This window comes from Pipistrellus kuhlii, unplaced genomic scaffold, assembly GCF_014108245.1.
Source record: "Pipistrellus kuhlii isolate mPipKuh1 unplaced genomic scaffold, mPipKuh1.p scaffold_m20_p_19, whole genome shotgun sequence".
In the NCBI taxonomy this organism is placed as follows: Eukaryota; Metazoa; Chordata; class Mammalia; order Chiroptera; family Vespertilionidae; genus Pipistrellus; species Pipistrellus kuhlii.
Window position 1 is genome coordinate 9,415,051 of NW_023425504.1, and position 16,849 is coordinate 9,431,899.

Sequence of the window (16,849 nt, forward strand, 5' to 3'; positions counted from 1 at the left end):
ACCCCAAATATACATTCATGCTTGATTAAGTACCAAGTTACCCCCTAAAACCAGACATGGACTATTTTTTTATTATTGATTTGCATTCTCCTCCATTAGCATAAATAAATAAGAATTATATAATGAAATAAATTGACAGTATTCCAAATTACAAAGAAGTATTAAATGAAGGCAAAGAAAAACATATTTCAATTTTTAAAAAAATGTAGCTGATTCAGTAATAGTCAAAGACCTGATTTTCTCCATTATTGGACTTGAAGTTTCTCTTTGGCCTTACATTCATTCTACTTAATTACTTCCAAAGTAAAGCAAAGTTGAGTTTAATATAAATGATGTAAAATGAGAGCTTTTTTAAAAAATTCATATTTATATGAATACATTCGTGATTCATGTACACTTAGTTACAAAGAAAATTTCCCCTGCAAAATACCTTAAGGTGGAGTTATGCAAACCCGATCCAGACCACCACCTGTTTTTATTAAGTTTTATCAGAACATAGACATGCTCATTTTTTGTGTGTATTGTCTGTGCCTGTGACCGAGACCATATGGCTGGCAAAGCCTTAAATATTTATCTGATCCTTTACACAAAGTTTGCCAACCCCTGTCCCAAGGCAATGGTCCATGCCAAAGAGTGTTCATTAAAAGTCACTTGGAACCTTTTGCAAAAGATACCTGCTGGTAATCCCCCATCTCCCCTTTCTGATTTCATAGTTGGCTAGGTACTACTTTTGTTTAGTTACACTATTAGTCACCTTCTGCTCCTTTGTATGCAGTTAGCAGTGTTAGCATTTTTATACTGTGGGTGCTCCATTTTGTCTTTCATTAATGCTGAATGAGCCACACGCTGTAAATAGCACTGCCATTCAATACTTACTTAATACTTTAACCACTTCCTCCTCCTTGAAACTCTTTCTCCCTTTGACTTCTACAGCATCACTTTCCCAGTGGAATACATTTCAAATGTCACTTTCTATGAAGCCTCTGCCTTCTCAGGGAGAATTAATAATGGCCCTCTGTCCCAACTCTCCTGTGGCATTCTTCAGATACTTCTAAAGCTAAACTATATTCATTCATGGTTGCAACCAAAGTGTTTCCATTTGTCCATGATATAAAGTAGACACTTGATTAAGTATCTAACAAATGAACAGCTACATGAATTTTAGACTCTAGATGCAGGTCTTGACAAATAATATAATGCCTATGTAAACAAAAATAAGACCATACTGGGTGAGTGACAGTTTTAGAAACAAACAAACAACTCCTGTTTGAAGCATAGACAGCTCTCTACCATCCTGAACAAATAAACAACCTGATTTTCCCCTCTAGATTTCTCTCCTTCCTTTTCAAACTGCTGGAGCTGCAAACAACACTAAAACACAGATTAACCAAAACAGGAATTTTAGGTTATACCCTTACTTCCCTGGTCAATTTACACCTAGCTCATTATTAAGGCTTCACACTATTATCCAATTGAAGCTCTCTCTTTCAAATTCAACCAACAATTAATAAGTGGCCATTATTTTTTAGAACACTATTGAGAACAACTGAGACATCAAGCACTGTGCTAAGTGTTCCATGCATTATCCTCACTTAATCCTATGCTAATCAAGCAGAATAGTCTCTACTCCCCCAGAGTTCACAGAAGAGTGGGGAAGAAAGGCTTGAGAACATGTAACAGATACAGTGCAGTGTTAAACTTTATGACAGAGGTAAAGGCTCAGTAGGACTCAAAAACAGATAAAACTGATCAAGACTAGTAACATCAGCACATACACAGCAGTAGAGACAAGCAGAGGATGATTGGGAAACTGAGAGGGAAGGGAATGAGTTAAGGAATAGAAAAGGTGAGTTAGGTATGACTTCTAAAGGGTGAGGTCTCTGGATACTGTTTTCTATGTAGTAAGGAATTGGGAAGATATTTACTGAGAGAGTGACATTAGGTTTTTAAAGTAGAGATCAAATAGCCGAAACTGGTTTGGCTTAGTGGATAGAGCATCGGCCTGCGGACTGAAAGGTCCCAGGTTCGATTTCGGTCAAGGGCATGTACCTTGGTTGCGGGCATATCCCCAGTAGGGGGTATGCAAGAGGCAGCTGATTGATGACTCTCTCTCATAGATGTTTCCGACTCTCTGTCCCTCTCTCTTCCTCTCTGTAAAAAATCAATGAAATATATATTTTTTTAAAAAAGATCCACAGTTAAAGTAGAGATCAAATAATTACCAGTAGTATGTTGGAAAGATGGAAAGAGGAAGACTGCATTTAGGAGGCCATTAAAAAAGAAAACAGAGACAACCCAGAAATAGAACCAAGTGACTGACGTGGAAGTATAAAGAGTTGAAGGTAAAGAATTCAGAAAGAGAATCAGGTTTCAGTGTGGGGAGTTAATGAATATTGGTTTAAACAGGTTGAGTTTAAGATGCTTGCATTATAACTATGTACACAAAACAAATATGCAGCCATTATATTTCATTCTCCACAGTGACTACTATATATCACTTATCTCTTGAAAAATAATGCATTATCTTTCCCCATCCCCTCCAAACCAGCTGAAATTCATTTTTAATATTTAAAGACCCTGCCCTGGCCAGTTTGGCTCAGTGGATAGAGCGACTGTGGATTGAAGGGTCCCAGGTTTGATTCCAGTCAAGGGCACATATCTTGGTTTCAGGCTCCTCCCTGGCCCTGGCCCTGGTCGGTGCTGGTGCAGGAGGCAACCAATTGATGTGCTTGCTTCTCTCACATTGATGTTTCTCTCTGTCTTTGCCTCTCTCTTTCATTCTCTCTAAAAATCAATGGAAAAATATCCTCAGGTGAGGATTAAAAAAAAAAAAAGTTAAAGACCTTGCAATCATCCCACATTACTCAATTCCAATCCACTACTGCCAGTCTCAGTGACCCATTCTAATATACCTAATCTGTTTCCTGGACTCATCCCTTTTTCTTAACCTTGCTATCTCTAGGAAGCAGTCTTAACTACCTAAATAGGCAAGAATCCTCACCCACAGAAAAATTTAAAAAGTGTCTACTATAAATTGTCATATATGCAGATTCATGACATGTCCAATATCTAGATTATAAACTCTTGAAAATCATACTTTTTCCCTGGGGTGCAAAGCACTCCATTGGTACTGAGTAAATAACAAAGTAGTGAGATGCAGGAGGCAACTGATCTATGTTTCTCTCTCATCAATGTTTCTATCTCTCTGTCTTTTTATTTTCAGGGGCTACAAAAAATATCTTGAGGATAACACAGAATCAGAATATTCTTATACAGTATATGTATACAGGATTTTTGTCCTAAAAACAGCAAGTTAATGCTAATAACAGAATATATTAACATGAATCTGATTATGTCCTAAATGAGGTACTATGACCATCTCTGTTAGAAAAGCTCTAATCATTTTAATTTATTTTTTAAAATATATTTTATTGACTTTTTTACAGAGAGGAAGGGAGAGTGATGGAGAGCTAGAAACATCGATGAGAATCATCAACCAGCTGCCTCCTGCACACCTCCTACCAGGGATGTTCCCACAACCAAGGTACATGCCCTTGACCGGAATCGAACCTGAGACCTTTCAGTTGACAGGCCAATGCTCTATCCACTAAGCCAAACCGGTTTTGGCTAATCATGACATTTTTAAATGTGATTTTTTGTTAGGTAGCTTAAGATGCAGTCTAGTATAATCTAATGATTAAGATTTCTGGCTCTGCAGTTAACTGGCCCTGGATTCAAATTCCAGCTCTGCCACTTACTAGCTGTATAACCATTGTCAGGTTACTTAATTTCTTGAAGCCTCAGTTTCCTCACCTGTAAAGTGAGAATAAATACCTTCCTGTCTCAAAGTATGATTATGAGATTAAGTGAGATCATGTATTTAAAGTATTTATCCCAGTCCCTAACACATATTTAGTGTTCAATGTTAGCTGTTTCTACTACTGAAAAAAAACAACAGGAAAATATTCAGAGGATTTCTTAATACATGTGAGTAAAATTTAGTTTGAAAAGGGGAAAGTTTAGGAGTGACCTGAGGAAAGTCATGAGATACATGAGGAATTTTTCATTTAAAAACAAAATATTTTTATTGATTTTTTAGAGAGACAGAAAGGGAAGGAGGGGGAGAGAAACATTGATGAGAGAGAACATAGATCAATTGCCTCCTGCACTCCCACTACTGGGGATGGAACCTGCAACCCGGGCATGTGGCCTGACCAGGAATCAATTCAGTAACCTCTTGGTACATGGGACAACATTCAACCAACTGAGTCACACTGACTGGGCGAGAATTTTTTATTTTTAATAAAAAACAAATAGTTACTTGAATGGAAAAAGACCTAGCATCAATGGCTTTATATTAAGCAGCAAGATAGTTCAGCTGAAGTGGCTCAGTGGTTGAACACTGACCTATGACCAGGAAGTTACAGTTTAATTCCAGTCAGGGCACATGCCTGGGTTGAGGGCTTGATCCCCAGTGGGGGGCCTGCAGAAGGCAGCTGATCAATGATTCTCTCACATTATTGTTTCTCTCTGTCTCGCTCTCTCTCTCTCCCTCTCTCTCTCTCTCCTTTAATCTCTAAAATCAATAAAAATATTTTTTAAACAATTAAGCAAGATATTTGAGTTATACAGAAGGATGAATTTCTCGACTCTGAAATGTTATATAATACCGCTCCTGTTTCAGATTGCTTGGGTAGAATTACAATTTCTTGATATATTTAAGAATAGGACACACAAAAATCTTATGTTGGATGGCTTCTAGTAGTCTTGCCTAGGAGTAAGGAAGGAGAATGAAATGGCCTTTTGAACTCCTTTTGTTCCTAGAGTCTGTGACATATCTGACCAAGGTACCAATTAGAACAGTAACTATCTGATGTAGATACTCTTAATGATTTCACCACCAACTTTATCCAGAAAGAGTAGATTCTTCAAAGTGTCTCCTTACACAAAATGAAAATAGTGGTAACTCATAATTTTACTTGGAAATTTGCATTTCTTGGCTAGATGGTTGGAGAATAAGAGTAGGTGGTACAGATGTGGTGTCTCCATAAGGCTTCAACAGGAACTGGAAACCATTCTGGAAAAATGTAGTTAAAGGTGATGTAAAAAGAGATGAATACATTCTTGTGGAATGGTTTTTCCTCCCCTGATCTTGTGGCAAACATGAAAATCTTGGAAATTTGCCTTTGGCAGCATGAACATAGAAACCACATACCCATACCTCCCGCTCTACTGCAACCTCCCATCCTCTACTGACCCATCTGACCACCTAGATACACTTTCACAGCAAACCCCAACCTCTTCTTTCCATACATTTCTTTGGGGCAAGTAAGCATCTCTGGAGCCAACACCAAATATAGACTAGAACCTTCTTGAAAGCACTCAGGGACCAGCACTCCTGTTTTCAATTATTTTCAATGAGTATTCATGACCTACTTTTCACCTAGAAATCTAGATAAACAGGAGCCAGGACAAACATGCTCACAGGATAAAATGCTTTAAAAACTCAATTAGGGATGATGATTATCTAGTTTATATGTAGCTTATCTACCTATACGAAGCTCTTCACTTTTCTCTCCCTTCCTATTTGATTTATGGCCCTTTTATTACTTAGACAAATCTACAAAGGACAAAGTAAAGAAAAAACCTAAAATGTGATGTTTTGGTTACTCAATAATACTTCATATAAAATGATATAATGGAAGGAGCAAAACTAAAGGCTAAAAGATTTGAAAATAAATTCAATGTTAAACATGTAAATGCTACTCTAGTCCTATCCCCTACGTAAGTTATTTAAATTTTGACATTTTGGGAGGAAGGAAGGAAAGGAGCAAAATTACATACTTGGGCTCCAAAGTTCCCGCCTTCTGCCATTTTTCTTCAATGCCAGATGCCCACAGCCTCAACATGGCTTCAAAATATCTTTGCTGCCGAAACCGGTTTGGCTCAGTGGATAAAGTGTTGGCCTGCGGACTAAAAGGTCCCAGGTTCGATTCCGGTCAAGGGCACCCCCAGTGAGGGGTGTGCAAGGGGCAGCTGATCAATGTTTCTCTCTCATTGATGTTTCTAACTCTATCCCTCTCCCTTCCTCTCTGTGAAAAATCAATAAAATATATTTAAAAAAAACATCTTTGCAAAGGTAACTGTATATTTAATAGCATTTTTTGTTATGCATCATCACTGTTTAGTAAGCAGTGATACAGTATTATCTGTTTACCACGGGTGAAAAGACAAATAATTTAATGACTTATCTAAAGTTACATAATATATCAGCAGATTTATTTAAAAACTAGACTCTATGACTTCCCAGCCCAGCATGCTTTTCATTAGCCTATGATAATATTAGCAGGATCTTATTATTTAAAATTAATAGCTAGAATAGTGGCTACTATTTATCAAGCCCTAACCATATGCTTAGTCCTATATAGTCTCTCTCTTAATTCTCACATTATCCCTGTGAAAAAAGTACAACTACTGTGTTATCTTCTTTTGGCAGGTGCTGAAAACATGGTGTAGAGAAGTAAATAATTTGCCCAGGGTCAATCAGCTAATACGTGACAAAGCTGAGATTCAAATCCAAAACTTTTACTATAGTTTGTGGTCTTTATCTCCAATAATGTTCCACTCCCTAGACCAAGGAATATATTATATATAACTCACTACACTTGAGGAGGGGGGAATCAACTCCATACACTATACTCGAGAGCCACATGCAGCTCTTTATCCCCTTGAGTGTGGCTCTTCTACAAAATATCAAGGCCTGGGAAAGTCTACTTTGAAGAAGTGGCGTTAGAAAAAGTTTAAGTTTAAAAAATTTGGCTCTCAAAAGAAATTTCAATTGTACTGTTGATATTTGGCTCTGTTGACTAATGAATTTGCCACTGGACTATACCATTAAAAATTAATCAAGCCCTAACCAGTTTGGCTCAGTAGATAGAGCGTTGGCCTGTGGACTAAAGGGTCCTAGGTTCTATTCCAGTTAAGGGCATGTACCTTGGCTGCAGGCACATCCCCAGTAGGAGGTGTGCAGGAGGTAACTGATCGATGTTTAGCTTTCATCAATGTTTCTAAGTCTCTTTTCCCCTCCCTTCCTCTCTATAAAAAAATCAATAAAATATTTAAAAAATTAATCAAAACAACTTATAATAGTGAAACCTGTGTAAAGTTCTGATGCTTTCCTTACACACAGTCCAAATAGATTAAATCTCCATTGAATTTACCAATACTGCCATATGTATGCTGCTGCTTCATGTAAAACTAGGCATTCCATCTATATATATAAAAGCCTAAGCGACTGTTATGACCAGATGACCAGCCGGTAGCTATGACATGCACTGATCACCAGGAGGTAGAAGCTCAACATGGGAGCTGCCCCCTGGTGGTCAGTGTGCTTCCACAGCCAACTTCCCGTAGCCGGCCAACCTCCTGTGGTCCCTCCCTCTGGCTGGCCAACCCTGATCACCAGCCAGGCTGAGGGATCCCACATATGCACAAATTCATGCACCAGGCTTCTAGTTTGTTAATATTGTAACAGTAGCCAAAATCGGTTTGGCTCAGTGGATAGAGCATTGGCCTGCGGACTGGAAGGTCCGGGTTCCATTCCAGTCAAGGACATGTACCTTAGTTGTGGGCACATCCCTGGTAGGGGGTGTGCAGGAGGCAGCTGGTCGATGTTTCTCTCTCATTGACGTTTCTAGCTCTCTATCCCTCTCCCTTCCTCTCTGTAAAAAAACAATAAAAAATATATTTTAAAAAAATATTGTAACAGTAGGGACCAAAACTGCTCCTACTCTAACTAGAGCATAGCATGTCACGTGACAAAAAAATTATAACAAGTCAGTATGTGGAAGCATTTTCCAGGCATTTCGTAGTGCCAAGGAATAAATAATGGGCTGATAAGGCTTATAGTATACCCATGATCAAGTAAATAGTATTCTTTCTTTGTATCTGAATTTGATTTTGAGGATGAGGAAATAAAAACATGCTATTCTGGTACTCAAGTCAGTAAGCCACAGTAACATGAAATCTAAAGCCACATTTAAAAAAATAAAAATCACATAAAAATGGAGCATTCTATTGGTATCTACAGTTTTGGGGATGAGGAAGATAAACATTTTCAGTTAAGATCTCATTACAAGAAAAACAAACTTCTAAATTTCCATCTATGCCAGTACTGATTCTAGGGTTTGAGACTATCTTAAAGCAAATCTCAAATGTTGTCCTTGAACTTCTTCATATTGTATTTCCTAATACTACAAGATTGACTACTTTTCAAAACAAATTATTCCTGATCATCAAAATGATAGCCTCTACATCCCATCAGATTCTTTTTCTTTTTTAATATATTTTATTGATTTTTTTTTTACAGAGAGGAAGGGAGAGGGACAGAGAGCTAGAAACATTAATGAGAGAGAGAAACATCAACCAGCTGCCTCTTGCACACGCCCTACTGGGGATGTGCCGGCAACCAACGTACATGCCCTTGACTGGAATCGAACCTGGGACCCTTCAGTCCGCAGACCGACGCTCTATCGCTGAGCCAAACCGGTTTCGACTCCCATCAGATTCTTTGTGAAATGAGATTACTTAGTTCCTAAGAGCACAGATATATGTTCTGTCAAACCCATCCTATCTAATGAAGAGGGAATATGCTAATTTACCCTCACACCATTGCAAAGATGGCAGCACCCACACCCAATAAGGAGGGAATATGCTAATTTGACTGCCCCATCCTCAAAGATGGTAGTGCCCACAGTCACAAGATGGCAGCACCCAGTCCCCTCAGCCCCACCAGGGCAGTAGGCATGAGGTTACCTCCAGAGTCCCCCAGTCTCCTCAGCCTTCTAGCTGCCCAGGGCTGGCCAGAGGTGCAGGCAAGCCTTGATGTTGGCTGCCCAGCTGCCCAGGGCCACCCGAGGCTCAGGTAACAAGGGCTGGCCAAGGCTTGCACTGCTGGCAGTGGCAGCAGCAGAGGTGTGATGGAGGCGTTGCCTTCCCCTGATAGCTGGGTCGCCTCCTGTCCCTGAGGGCTCCCAAACTGTGAGAAGGGGCAGACGGGGTTGAGGGACACCACCCCCCCCACCGCCAGTTCCAGTGCACATGCACTGGGTCTCTAGTCTTTAAAATAATGAAACACTTCATAGTGAAGCTACTAGAGGTACATTTACAGTTGCAATTTCAATAAGGAGCTCACATGAGAAGAAAAAAATCAAATGAAAAGAAACTATTTTAATGCAAACCGTAATGTATCATAAATGTATCAACTGAAATGACACTACTTTTCCAATAGAATAATACGGTATCTTGCCAATCTGGTTACTGGTAGTGAAGAGTTATAGGAATATTATTCTATTATAGCTTCAGAAAAACTGTAAAACTCACCAAAAGTGATCCAGTCATAAATATTGGGTTATATACCTGAATCACAGTTCAATACTTTGTTCAGAAACTGCTAACATTTTTCTGTTGAAAGAATACTATCATCTTCATTTGTAATGATATTTACTTTATGAAAGATGAAAACACATCAAAATTTAATTGTGAAAATACATTCAAATGAAAACTTTAACACACTATACATTCAAATTAAGCCAACTGCTTGTTTTCTAAGTCAATACAGTCTTCAAGAAGATTTTAATTATTTTTAAAAGAAAAAATGAGCCCAAGCCCGTTTTGCTCAGTGGATAGAATGCCTGTATGTGGGCTGAAAGGTCTCAGGTTCGATTCTGGTCAAGGGCACATGCCCAGGTTTCAGGCTCAATCCCCAGTAGGGGGCATGCAGGAGGCAGCTGATCAATGATCCTCACTCATCATTGATGTTTCTTTCTCTCTCCCTTCCTCTCTGAAATCAACAAAAATACATTAAAAAAAAAGAAAAAATGAATATTGATTCACTCCTTTTTTTACATTTGCTATTTTTAATTAAATTTATTGGGTGACACTGTTTAATAACATTATATAATTTCAAGTGATCCACTCCCTTTTTTTGTTAATTGGTAAGTAAGTTAAACCCAGTCTTGAAATTTGCTGGTTTGGGGAGAAAAAAAGACTGCAATTTAAAATTATATTCAGTTAATAAGGTAATGTACTTTAAAATAAGCAATTTCTTTCCTAATGAGCTTAAAATAAATTTTATTCTCAAGAGGCAGAAATACCAACTTACCAGCTTTGTGCCTCTTTTAATTTCCTTTTGGACATCTTCAATAGAAAATCCACCAAGACTCTCATTATCAGAGTGTGATGATACCAAAGCAGATGAAAAGAGCTATAAATTACATTAAAAAAATTAAGGTTATACTTAGAGAAATTACAGTGAAACAGTGAATAAGATGTTAAACTTAAAAGGAAATATTCTTAAAAATTTAACTGAGTTTTTCTTCTTTCTTTTTTTAGAATTCAGGACTATTCATTAATATTCTTATGGTTTCAAGTCTCTCAGTTGCTGCTGGTATACTTACCATGCACTTATGGTGTGCTGCCACCTTCTGGTTTTCAGATATTAGTAACTGTCCACATTCCTTGTCTCTATTTGACTTACAAAAGCCACATTTGCGCTGTCTTGTAGGCCCCCTTTTCTGTTCAACTGAGCTTGACATGATTTTTAAGTTGCCTTTAGAATGCCACTTTATAAGCCCCAAGAAATGCTAGAGAATAAGAAGGGCAACAAAATGGTTAATTTCATTTAAAATCAGTGTACACATAGTCAGGTAAGTTGTTTAATGTCTTAATTAAGTTCTAATATATGCATTTTAAATGGCTTTTTAGTGATTTTAGACAAATCACTATTAAAACTTAAGATGCCTCCATAATGAACAAATATGTAATTATGTATAGCCTAATGAAGTAATTCAAAAAAAAAAATCAAACTGCTCCCAAATTAGGGGATATGTGAATTAGAACTATTTCTGCATGGATAAATAAAAAAATGTACAATGTGTGATATTAAATTCATCATCTGCTGACATAATTAATGCAACATATTTTTCATGTATAGGCAGGTGCTCCTTCAAGGAAACAAAAAATTATATATCTAAGAGAAGAGCAAAAACTACAACTACACAATGCCCAGAATGAACAGAATTCTATAACTGTATAATTCCTTAAAGTTTACATATTGGTAAACAAAAAAAGAAATAAATGTAATTAATGATGATTTTGGAACACTTATTTTAACTTGAATTCCATTCAAGTTAAAAAATCATGTATGTGTCTGTAATAAGTTAATTTTTGCTATTGTATTCCATTTTTAAGAAAAAAAAAATAGGCTTATAGCAGTATATTCAAAAATATAAACTTTAGGAATTAGTTATTTATAAAAATAATTGTATTATCTAACTCAGATTTACTCCAAAAGTCTGCTTATTAAAGTTACAAACTAAAAGTAGCATTCTAAATACAATAAATTTCACATTTACTTAGTAATATTGTATAGTTAGGAAAATATTTCTGAATGAGTCTTAAACTCGGTCAAACTATAATTATAGGTAGGATAGTCAAACAAAAAAGGGAAGAAAAGCTCTAACATATAAGTTTCAGATTTAGATCATCAAGCTCAACACATATTCTTCAGAATGTAAATGTAAAATCAGTTACTTGATTTGTGTAGTTTTTCCAAATCAGCAGAACTAAGCAGTTCAGGAACCAGGTTGCCACAAAATAAATCACAATGAATAAAATCTCAAATTTTGGTCTTAAAATTTACTATATTTTTCAATTTTTGACAAATCTTAATATTTTCATAATATCGTACTATGTTGAAAAATAGACTCATTAACACAACATTGTAGCTTTCTGAGATGCACTTATTCACCAAGACCAGTAACACTGGATGTCAGCAAGGTAGTAGCTACAAACCATTTAGCACTTGACAATATAAAAATGCAGATACTTGGTCAAAATTTCAAGTGAAGCCACAAAGAAAGAGTTCTTATCAACTTATATCTAGATTTTTCTTTTTAACAAAACTTCAAAGGCCCTGAAGGTCTCTGTGTTGATGAGTTTAACAAACTTTCAATGCCAATTTTAAATACTGGTACCTTGGTCTTCCAAATGGCATAGAATGGTACTGTATTCACAGCACTGGTTATAAACTGTGAAACTGTTTGAAAATAGGCAGCAAATACTTTTAAGATTAAAGGGGGAAAAAGAACATAACAAAGAAACAAAAGAAACAAAAGGGGAAGTGTGTTTGCATTTGATCAGGCAAATATGTGTTCAGTTGCTTTATCAAGAATATAGCTGCCAAAATCTTTAGAATTAACTATGCAAAACACCAAATTAATAAATAGCATCAAACTTTGCTATTTCTGTTCTAAAATAGTTTTTTTCCCCCCTACTATGCAATAGCAGGCACTATGAAACCACTGTAATATATTCAGCATTTCTCCCGCTCATCCTTGGCCATTTGAAAGGATGGCACATTGTGAATCTAATTTGTACAGACATCATTAATGTGTAATTTCTATACAAAGCTAGCTAGCATAGGCTATAAAATCGGCTTAAGATAAAGAAAATTCTTAACGTAGAAAATCACTTTTTATTCTTGAAATTAATTCTGAAAATGGTACCCTCAAAATTTTATCCATATTGAATTCTGCCTCTTTCAATTTATAAACAGGTAAATTTCTCATCCTAATTTTGAGAACCTGATTTTCTGGCTATCAAAGACCCCCAAATCCAAGAGAAGATATGTAGTACATTTTATTTTGCATTCAAAGATATTTTAGTGTATTTTTTCTGTAATCGGTATAAATATAATTTGTAAAATGAACAGAAACACACAAAAGTCACAAAACCAATAAAAACTTTCCCCAATGTACAATGACTGAATGGATTTTTCCACTAAAATTCAAATAATGCATCTGTGCACATCTTGCTAATTTTTTTTCAGCCTCCTTATAAAACATGAAGTGGAGATCATCATGGAAACAATGAGTCCTAGCAAAAAAATATCTTTATCATAAAAATGCAGATTTTTACCTAATGCTGTCACATTTGTGGTCTTCCAGTTAAGGAGAATAAGGGCATTCCAAGGACCTAATCCACACGGCTAAATGGCATTTTAATTTTAGTTTAAAATGTTTTTCAGGGCATGCAAAGATCAAAGTTTGATGCCTTCACCCAACAATGAAACCTTTTCCATTAAAGAAACATAACATTATAGGCAATGTTACAAAGCAGAAATAAAGAAGCAATGATAATAGCGGTGAAAAACAATTTAAATGTCTGAAAAACATAAAAGCACGATTAGTTAAGCTGAAACAACCGATGCATTTCTGATTTTCCAAGATGCTGTGAAACACCAAGGTAGAAATAAACTGAAACATCAAGGAGAGCATTCAAGAGCTCACTCGAGAGCACATTCAATGACTGGTATCTGGAAAGACCATTTTCACAGAAAAACAAACAAACAAAAACTGCAGTACCAGAAGATCAAACAATTCTACATGCAAGCCGGTTGAAATATACAGATCAAAATACATAAATGCGATCCCCACAAAAGCAGCATTTATGTCAGGAAAGTTACAGTGAAGAGAAATAAACGAATAAGAAATGAACCGGAAGGGCACCTGAATTTGGTTGCACGATATTACATGCTTCACACTGCTTCTTGCGGTTATTCAAAAGGAAACTGAAGGAATTTTCCAGTTGTTTCAAACCCAAGGGTAGAGAAAAAATGTGATCTGTATGAATAAGACCTGATATTATGTCCATAAGCCGATGAAAAGGAAGGGTTTTTCAATTACTAAAGGATTTTTCAACTTCCACACAGAATATCGAAACGACCACATTTCAAAAGAACGCCGTGCTGTTTGTGCATATAATAAAGGATAATACTCATAACGTACCGGATCCTCTCCGTTATTTATTCAATACACACTAGACTCCGAGATCTCCCTCGAATCTAGCGCTAGATAAACTCGCAAAACTATCTTCCTCTAAAGCACTTGAGCAGGTTCCTTTCTGTCGTCAAGTCGGGGTCCCCTAACTGTCCTTTCCAATCCATCCGAATCCGGGAAAATATCATCCCACCACTTTCCTTAACCCTCCTCCCCTAGGAGTTCGCCCTCTAAGTCTTGCTTTCACATCTGTTTCACCCCTAATCCCCACCCCACCCCGGAGTTTTTCCTCTTTCTGTTAAGGCTAACCTTCTGGCCATCCTAACAATTCTTCCTCTTACTCTTCCCAAACTGGGAGTCTCCCTCCTTCCCAAATATGTACTAAGCAAAAGGCAAAGACTAGAAATACCCAGTATTTTTCCTCCCGAAATGTTGCGCTCCCTCCCCCGAAGTCTAGGCTGAAGCCTCACCTCTCCCTTAGCTTCTCTAAATTACTTTTCTCGGCAGCCTCCGAGCCCAGCGCCTTCAATGAGCGGCGCTTCTGGGGTCCCCGACAATAAAGCGAGACCACCAAGAGTCCCCCTTAACAACGGGCAGGGGCGGCGGCCTGGCTACCGCCATCCTCCTTGTCTTCTCCCGCCAGGCGTAGAATGGGGGGCCCCGGGGTGCTGTGGGGACTCACCGGCGGAGCCCAGAGGCGAACGGCGGGGGAGAAGCGCCAATGAGGGGGAAGAGAAAGAAGTCGGTCTCGGTTCTCCAGCAGCGCCTCAGAGCGGGGCTCTGTCGCCGGAGGTTGTTTCCTTTCATTCGAGGAGACCAGCTCGCAGAGTGCCCTTACGTCGCTCCCCCCGGCACGCAACGACTCAAAGGGCGTTAGACGCCCGAACGCGCCGCGGCTTCTGATTGGCTGGAGTGAAGGGACAACTGAAGCCGCAGGACCACGGCGCATGTGCAGACACCGCCCCTAGTGAGGAGCTGGGCAACAGGCCCCGCCTCCTGCTCGCGCGCGCGTACCTTCTATTCTCCGGTCCATCGCTCAGCCAAGTGTTTGGGGGCAGGAGCCGACGAGACAGAGAAAGAGATTCAAAGCCGTAACTGTGGGTTGGGGGGAAAAGAAGCAGGGTTAGGACCAGAAACCATTGGGCAGGGACCCTGGGTAACCAGTTTTCAACGGTGATTCATCTGGGTAGGCCTTATCCCTTGCACTTGTTCGCCGAGGCCTTTTCACATCCATTCTTTCATTGTACTCTCATGGCATCACTTTAAGGTCCTTCGTCCTCTCGTTTTACTGCCAGGAAAGACTGAGAAGCTGGTAGCGGAGTCTGCCTCAATTTCAATCCTTGGGTGAATCGTTTTAATCTCTGGACCTTAATTTTCTGTCTTTAAAATGGGGATAAAGAATACTATCTAACGCACATGTGTCAAACACAAGGCCCGCGGGCCAAATCCGTCCCGCCAGGCCTTGCAATGTGGCCCGCACCGCGCTGTCATCACTACACTCCGCTGCGTTTCCATCACAATGACAGTTTATGACTGTTCAGTAAACCATTCGGCCCGCGATTTAGGCTGGATTTTAGATTTTGGCCCCTTCTGAGTTCGACACCCTTAATCTAACGGGTTTATTGTGAGGAAGAAATGAAATAATGCAAGTGTGCATGAACGTCCCTGGCATATAATAGGCCCTCTATAAATGCTGACATTATCATAATCAGAAAAGATAAGTGATTTTTTCTTTTACAACTCACACGGGTAAATCAGGCATTTAAACGAACACTTACCTCTTTGATGTATGAAGAAAGGATGCTTGGGTTGGAATCCCAGCTCCCCCACTCTAGCTCTAGGACCTCGATCGCGGTGCATTTCTTCTCTCTCCCTCAATTTCACCAAGTCTAAATCTCCTAGGGATGTAATGAGAAATTAGAGAAATGAGTTAATATATGTAAATTTCATAGAATAATACTTGGACATACAGTATGCTCTATATATGGGTCAGCTTATGTTATTTTCTACTTGGCTCACTAGTGCAAGCTGGTGGTTTAAGCGGGGTGGGGTTGGACGGGAGGTGGCCTAACAAACAAATGAAACTTTAAAGATGCCTTTTAAGTAGCTACTTTTCCTGACAGGAGGGGAGGAAGTGGCTTTCCACTGCTTTGATACAATGTTGTTTCATTCTTCATATTTTCCCCTGCAATGTCAGCCTTAAATTGTTATCCTTAAGGAAACAGTAAACACATTGGAGTAACATTGTATCCCATACAAGCAAGTAACCATATTAGCAGTCATTTAACTGCATGGTACCCTTACCCCTTTCACTCAGGCCCTGTACCATGAAAGGGGGTGGCTTGAGATTTACCAAGACTCAGAATGTGTATACAAACATCTACAATATATTTGAAAACAGGTCCTTGAGTATAATTTTCCACCAGCTTTATACACTTAACTGATGTCAAAATGAGACTGATGATTGTGTCAGTAACAAAATGCAGTGCCTATCCACTATGTGTGTTTTTTTAGATTTTTCCCAAGACTACCACATTTTGCTCTTTTATTCATTCCATCATCCATGCATTCATTTCAACAAAATTTGATTCAATAAACATCTGCAAAACTAATTTCCAAACACAAGAGAGACATAGATTGACTCCTGACCTTGAGCTCATGATCTAAAAGGCAGACAGAAAAACAAATACACAGTATGATGTGATAAATGTTATATTAGAGGTATGTGCCTGGTGTAGACACATCCTCAGCCTATTATGTACAAAGCACTATGCTAAGGTACAACAAAACAGTGAATAAGACACAGCCTTTGCCCTCCCCTCTTTACAGCCTAACAAGGAAAAGACAAATAGCTGTCATAGGAGATGGACTGTGGTAAGTGCTTTAAAAGTTGGAAACCCCAACTTTTTTTAGTTTCAGGCCCCAAGTCTGGTAGCCAGCTCCAATTAGCACAACTGATAAATGCAGCCAGTTATTTCAAGGGCTACAGAAAGGAGTCAGATTGTGATAAG

The 16,849-nt window shown here is 38.4% G+C and overlaps 1 protein-coding gene and 1 long non-coding RNA gene across 6 annotated transcripts in view; both read right to left on the bottom strand.

The window, feature by feature from the left end:
- The window catches only part of PHF6 (PHD finger protein 6), a 55,750-nt gene extending 41,051 nt beyond the window's left edge, over positions 1-14,699 (bottom strand). Inside the window, exons 1-4 of one of the 5 annotated variants that reach the window (XM_045583505.1) lie at positions 14,521-14,650; positions 13,569-13,682; positions 10,458-10,643; positions 10,163-10,264 (exon numbers count right to left, since the gene is read on the bottom strand). In XM_045583505.1, the coding sequence (XP_045439461.1) occupies positions 10,163-10,264; positions 10,458-10,595 (240 nt within the window). In that variant the 5' untranslated portion in view covers positions 10,596-10,643; positions 13,569-13,682; positions 14,521-14,650. Of the gene's footprint in view, positions 1-10,162; positions 10,265-10,457; positions 10,644-11,809; positions 11,832-13,568; positions 13,683-14,520 lie in introns of those variants that run through there. The other 4 variants (XM_045583506.1, XM_036443375.2, XM_036443376.2 and 1 more) reach the window with 4 other exon arrangements.
- On the bottom strand, positions 8,247-8,628 carry LOC123652581. Its single transcript, XR_006742005.1, has 2 exons — positions 8,556-8,628; positions 8,247-8,309 (listed from the first exon to the last, which is right to left on the bottom strand). It is a non-coding gene; the product is annotated as an uncharacterized LOC123652581 (long non-coding RNA).
- Positions 14,700-16,849: the final 2,150 nt, after the last annotated feature.